The sequence below is a fragment of the Elephas maximus genome, chromosome 4 (assembly GCF_024166365.1).
Source record: "Elephas maximus indicus isolate mEleMax1 chromosome 4, mEleMax1 primary haplotype, whole genome shotgun sequence".
Lineage (NCBI taxonomy): Eukaryota > Metazoa > Chordata > Mammalia > Proboscidea > Elephantidae > Elephas > Elephas maximus.
The window spans coordinates 45,199,648-45,206,322 of record NC_064822.1 but is presented as its reverse complement, the minus strand read 5'-3'; the positions used below and the strand labels follow the sequence as shown (position 1 = coordinate 45,206,322).

Here is a 6,675-nt window from a genome sequence, read left to right as displayed (position 1 = left end):
GAAATATGGACCCAGTGTTAACTACGTCTGATTTTTTTTCCACGAGAAGTTGGAAATCTGGCTTTATATGAAACCCTCACATTTTAAATGTTGGCAAATATACTTTTATTAAACAGTGCCAGTAAAAACAGTGCCAGTGGAAACATCCAGTCTGCCAGCTCTCAAACTCTGATTTAATTTCCAAAACACAGCCTTTTGATGTTTATAAATAATACAAATGGCATTGGGGCTATATATTTTCTAGGATTTAGGTGTCGCTTCTAAATCGCATTCTTAGGAAAAGAGAAGAAATGTTAAGGTTACAAAAAGGGCAAAGGCCATTCTGCATTGAGGAAGATGGTAGAAGAGACATAATTCTATGTAGGCTTCCAGTCTAGGGAAAGATGGACCTAATGGCCAAGACAAAATGTCACTCCTCTATCAGCATTTAGGTTTCTCATTCCCATGGGGAGTGGCTTTGGAAGTGGGCTGTTTGCTTTATGCCTCATTTCTTGATTTTGAAGTAGGATAATGACAAAGGAAATTATAGAACTTAGTCCTTGAGAGCTCAGAGAAAAGGATTAAGGTCGTTGGAGACTTATGATACCCATGATTAGAAACAGAGTTTTAAAAAGGGTTACAGGCACAGGGGAAGGCTGCCATTAAAGCAAGTGGTTGGGGCTTAGTGTGCACATTTACAGGGAGAGTGGATTTGACCTACTAGGTTCTATACTTCTATAATTCTTTAAGTCCTTGTTTTAAGAAGTCCAATATGACCTTGTATTTTTACTCATAAAAATACTTCTGGTTAAGACAGTGAACCTGTAGACAAATGAACTATATGGCAGCAGTTTTGGCATTAGCACCCTGATTTTATGTAGAGAACCACTTTTATATTGTTCTGAGAGGTCTGACTTAACCTCTGGATTTAGGGCTAGAAACGTGACAGGGCTGGCCAATGAGAATCATCCTGAGACTTCTGTTGGATTTATCAGGAGGTGGGCTAACTGAAAAGGCAACAATCCTGGAGCTACTAAAGGCCATAAAAGGTAACATAAGAGGAAAGCTTAGTCAAGAGATTGACTCAGTATCACTCTTAGTCAAGAGAGTAATTTTGGTAGAACCTTTGGATGACGGGCTTTAGGCATGACATGAGCCAGAAACAATCCCCCATTTTTCCCTTTAAGATAGTTTGTATTGGGTTTCTGGTACTTGGAAACTTTGCTAGCTACACTTGTCGTTTAACACCAAGACAATAATGGCCAAATCCATATAAATCTTTTTCTTTAATCAACTTCATTTTTGGAAATTTCAAGTACTTTTTGAGATAGGGATGGAAAATCAGATTCTAAATGTATGTGCTCATGTCTAAGAGTAGGACCTATCTTTTCATTAGTCTCTTATTCTTAGTATAGTGAATGGAACTGACCAGTTTTCATTACGTAAGAGCTGGTTCAGCTTCAGTAGTTAGGCGTAAATAATTGCTTATCAAGAATGTTACCGTCTTTATTGATTTTACACTGGGTTTTTTGGTTGGGCTATCCAGTTGAACTGTACACAGTAAACAGTTCAATTAGGAGAGGCCAAAAAAGTCTCCATATAGGTTTTTTTTTTTTTTTTTTTTTTTTTAAACTGCTTGAAATACTAATGCAGTAAATAGTTATCTGCATACACAGATTTTATATTTGGGGCTGAGTGTCAGAAGAGTTGACCTCATTTGGAATTCATGTCTATTTTCCTACAAAATATCCTTGTGTCTAGGGCTAGATTAAAAGAGTAACAGTTTTGCTTTTTAATTCGGAGGAACTATGTCTGCATTTATGTTCTTTTTCATTAACCTTGGCTGGAGTTTAATAATTTCAAATGAAGGTGACAGTCTACCCGTAATTATAATTTCATACCACCATGTGCATTTTATGTTGCTTTATTTTGTGAAAAAGCTAATTTTAAATCTGCATTAAACTATGTTGAATACAAAGTCTGAGTGAAGACGACGTGGTGGACTTGTTTACAAAAACACGGCCGGTGTCCTTTTTGACCTTAAAATTTTAGGAAGGGCACTTCAAATGGCTTAGTGTTTGCATGTTTCAACGCCAGAGCATAGGAGTAGACTCTAGAATCCACTGTAAGATGTTCTTCAGCTACCAGAGCTATAGGAAGCAAAGAATACAAGTTAGACAATGCAATTAGTAAAGGATAATACCCGCTTATCATTCAGTCAGTATTTACAGAGCAAAGTTCCTATGCTAGATGCTGGTGATAACAGCAGTGAACAGAACATTTTCTGCCTTCAAGGATCTTAATCTGGTGATGGGATAAAGGATATAAAAGTGAGATTTCAGTCCCAGCATAAGAAAAAAAAAAAAAAAAAAAAAGATTTAAGACAAGGGGATATATAACAAAGATAATGATTTCACATGTTAAAACAGCAAAGCTTTTTAAGTTTATAGATCCAATTGTTACACATTTATAGTTCATTGTCGGGCTCTGTTCTGAAACTAAATGGTGATGATTAAACAATATCTTAGGGATTCATGTGTCTTTTCCACTGGCAGGGGATACACATTTTCCCCATGTGAGTTAAAACTTTGCAGGGTAGGACTGGAATTATACTACCGAGAATGAGGTCTCAGAGTCTTGTTACGATACATGGAGGTTGTCAGGCTTCTGATCTGTCTCTAGTTTTCCTAGCTACTTGTTTAGGAACAAGCTGAGACATTTTGATCCTTGAAAGCAGGAATCAGGTGCATGGCAGATGCTGGGTGAGTGTCCAGTGCTATTTCCTGTAGCAAACTGAACTTAAAATACTTTCCTCACAACTTCTCAAATGTTACTTGTTGAATAAATGATTATTCTTGTTCTAGTAAAGCTAGGCAAACTGGTGTTTTTATCCCTCCCTTTCTATGTATCTCTCTCCCCTTTTTTTCCCTCCACCTCCATTTTCCCTCTCTTCTAAGACCAGAAAAGAAGTTCAGTTATGTGGAAAGGAGAATAACGGAATTTTTATAAAAGGATATTCTTCCAATATAGAAAAACAATATAAACATATGGCATATAACATTTAAGCACTGTGTTCCAGGCGTTTTCCATACATTTTACTCATGCCTCATCAGAAGTAGAAGCTATCATTGTTCTGTTTGATGAGAAAAGCTTAGAGAGACTAGCCAATAATTAACCAATAACTAAGAATGAATTCCTGGTCAGATGAGCCTCAAACTCAGTCGGGCCTGTCAGACTCAAAAGTGTACTGTTTATTATAGATAGCCATGGCTTTCTCTGAATGAATGCCTAGTTAATACAGTTAATAAAGGATAATACCCCTTCACTGCAATTCTTCAGCACTATTATCCTAACTCTGAGATCATGAGGTGGTGTTATCACTGCTGGTGATAACAGCAGTGAACAGAACATTTTCTGTCTTCAAGGATCTTAATCTGGTGATGGGATAAAGGATATATAAGCGAGATTTCAGTCCCAGCATAAGAAGAAAAAAAGATTTAAGACAAGGGGACATATAACAAAGATAATGATTTCACTTGTTAGGTCTAGTTTTTAAAAGGTACAGTAGGAATGGAAGCTATCTGGGAGTCCACGTCTTCAGTATAGTATCTCATGTAGTTGTATAAAGCTTTATAAATCAAAGGACATCTGTCCACGTAGCCTTACTTATTTTACAAAAGCCCTATGAGATGGGCTGGCCAGGAATTACATAATGTAACTACATGAGCAGTGATTTACTAGCCACACAGCTAGTTAGTTTTGTTCATTATATCAGCATATCACACTTAGTATATAATAAAAAAACAACAGATACCTCAAATATTTATTGAATGAATATTGTTAAATTCTCCTTTAACTGAAATCTTACACAAAGAACCATACGACATAATGGTGTATTTGAGGAAAAGCTAAGATACATCTACTTATACCTTTACATTGCTATGGATTAAAGATTTTACCTTTTTGTGAACCAATTATTTTCTGCTTTGAGTTTTTTGTTGACACCATGTGTTTTCATTAATGGAAGCATGCTGAATCACTGAGTATGTCTGAATTTTTGATAGGTAGTATGGATTTTTTTTTTCTTGCCTACCCTGAGTGTTTAGTGGTACATATGCAGTAGCAATAATTAACAGTCCCCACTGGGGTCTACTGCTACATATATATAACAACAATTTTCAGAATTTCTATTTTCCTACCCAAAATTCAGACACCTCATACAACCCTGTAAAAACAGTGATTTCTGGCACACGCCCATTTCCTCAGTTTCAAATCGTCATAAATGCCTGTGCCTTGAGGCAGCGTGCACTGTCAGTGATACAGCAGCTTCCCAATAAACCTTCAGAGGCAGGAAAAAGTACTTGGTCCCTAAGGTGCCTGTGAGCACAAAAGGGCTAAAGTATAGAATAGCTGTGGCTAGTAAGCAGGAATATATTCTTGGCTATTCCATAGAAAAACAGCCCTTATTGCATTGAATGTTTTGGTCATAATTTCAAACACGCCAACATCCAGAAAGGAAAATTAATATCAGTCAACTGCATTTTTACAATAATTTCTAGGTATCTGACTAAAATGAGGAAGAAGATAAAAGAAATGGAGTTATATTTAATACTCCATTTGCTGAGGCGGGGACGGGAAAAATACAAAAAGTTAGGTAACAGTCTTAAGAGTGCTTACCATCAAGTCTCTTCAGCAGGTCATTCTTTGGTAAGGAAATTACTTCCACAAATTCTAAACAAACAAAGTGTAGGTGAAAACAGAGCCAGAGAACAAGAGAGTCTACCAAAACAACCCAAAATGTCTAGCCATTACCACTACCACTAAGCCATATGTGGTCAGCCACTGGGAGTTGAATAACATACCTCCATCCCCTGAAAATAAACAGAGGGAGAAAATTTTAGCAAGGCCTAGAGTGGTAAGATACTGAAAGATATTTGTACAAAACATACCCAAAAGGCTCTAAGAATTAAACAGAAACCAGGATCTCCACTAACAATTTATATACATAGTAAAAAAAAAATCCAAACAGTACAAAGTTGTTCTTATTCTTCAAATCAAATATTAGCAAAATTTAAAGTGTATTCTGTAATATGCATATTTACTAGTGTAAAAATTCAGCATTTAAAATGGGCTGCAATGTGATACTGAAACATGGATATGAACAACTAAAGTGGGTGAGAAATTAGAGAATATCACTCATACATGATTTACTGTGGTTATGTACAGTCACACGTTGCTTAGCGTCCACGATACGTTCTGTGAAATAGGACTTTATGTCATTTGGATGTTGTGTGAACGTGCCTAAGTAGTGAGTAATGGCATTCACTGATTTTCCACCTTTGTGTTGTTTAATAACCTTTTGTCTCACTTCCAAATCGATACTTCTCCTCTGATTCTTGCTGCTGCTATCTCTGTGAAGCACTGGTTTTGCTGCATTTGGGAGCTATGATGCAGTTCACCGTAATATTTTCAAAAGAAAAACAGATAATGCTACAACACTTGAGATGCCTGATACACGAGATCGGATGCTGCTGCCTACGAGATGAACCACACACTATTATACAGTAAACTTTTTATTTGTAAGTAAGGCAAGTTTGGAGCCCTGGTGACATAGTGGTTAAGAGCTCAGCTGCTAACAAAAAGGTTGGCAGCTCAAACCCACCAGCCACTCCTTGGAAACCCTATGGGGCAGTTCTACTCTGCCCTAGAGGGTCACTATGAGAAGTGACTCAACGGCACCTAACAACAACAGGGAAAGTTCACATTAAGATAACAATAGAAAGTACAGTACATACACAAGCCAGTAACATAAGCATTTATCATGACTATCAAAGCATATGTATTATAGATTATATATGTACTGTACCATTATATGCCTGGTAGCACAACCACTTTCTATACAAGAGACATGAGATACATGTGCTGCATGTGGGAAGCTGTTGCGTGCCCTCTATCTGGTTATGACTCCTCCGTCTTGCTCTCTGATCAGGATTTCTGAACTCTATTATAAACCTTAAGGGACCACGGATGCATATGTGGTCAGACATTGCCTGAATGTATGTTATGTGGTGCCTGATTGTATATAAATATCCCTCTTTAAGAGGATGGGAGACAGAGCATGGGATTGACAGAGGCATTACAGCTTTTGAGTCCAAACTTTCAAAGAAATAGAGCAAAGAATTTCCTAGCAGCTTCTCTAAATACTGAACTCAATAAGGAATAATTAATTAAGCTGCTGCCCCCTTAACAATTAATTACTTATGCAATTCTTGCAATACACGTGAAGACAGAAATCAGGGTGATTTTAAAATTTCTATTTCGTACTTAAGCCTATCGCTCATGTTACTAAATAAGAATAAACTCCATACAAAAAATATGGAAATACATAATTTAACATTTTATATAAAGTACAACTATCAATGAAGTAGTAAAAGAATGCTAAAATACATGAGATTAAGAAAACAGCCAAGAATATTGATGAAATGTCTGTGAAAGGCTACTATTCTTTTAACAAGTCTAAAATCAAACCAGCAGCAAGTTAAAAATATTTCATGCAATTCAATCACCTTAAGCACAGCCAACACACACTTACCAGGCTTTGGCTTAGGTCTTACATTTTCAGCATCATCTCCATTAATGGTTACTGTCACGATGTGCACAGTACAATTTGACAGACCGGGATCCATACATAAAACT

The 6,675-nt window shown here is 36.7% G+C and overlaps 1 protein-coding gene across 7 annotated transcripts in view; it reads right to left on the bottom strand.

The window, feature by feature from the left end:
• Positions 1-63: 63 nt before the first annotated feature.
• Positions 64-6,675, bottom strand: part of NUDT5 (nudix hydrolase 5) — a 30,216-nt gene continuing 23,604 nt past the window's right edge. For 6 of the 7 annotated variants that reach the window (XM_049881992.1, XM_049881995.1, XM_049881991.1 and 3 more), the window contains one exon: positions 6,381-6,673. In XM_049881992.1, coding sequence (XP_049737949.1) covers positions 6,396-6,673 — 278 coding nt within the window. In that variant the 3' untranslated portion in view covers positions 6,381-6,395. Of the gene's footprint in view, positions 2,130-4,656; positions 4,711-4,841; positions 4,851-6,380; positions 6,674-6,675 lie in introns of those variants that run through there. The other variant, XM_049881997.1, reaches the window with a different exon arrangement.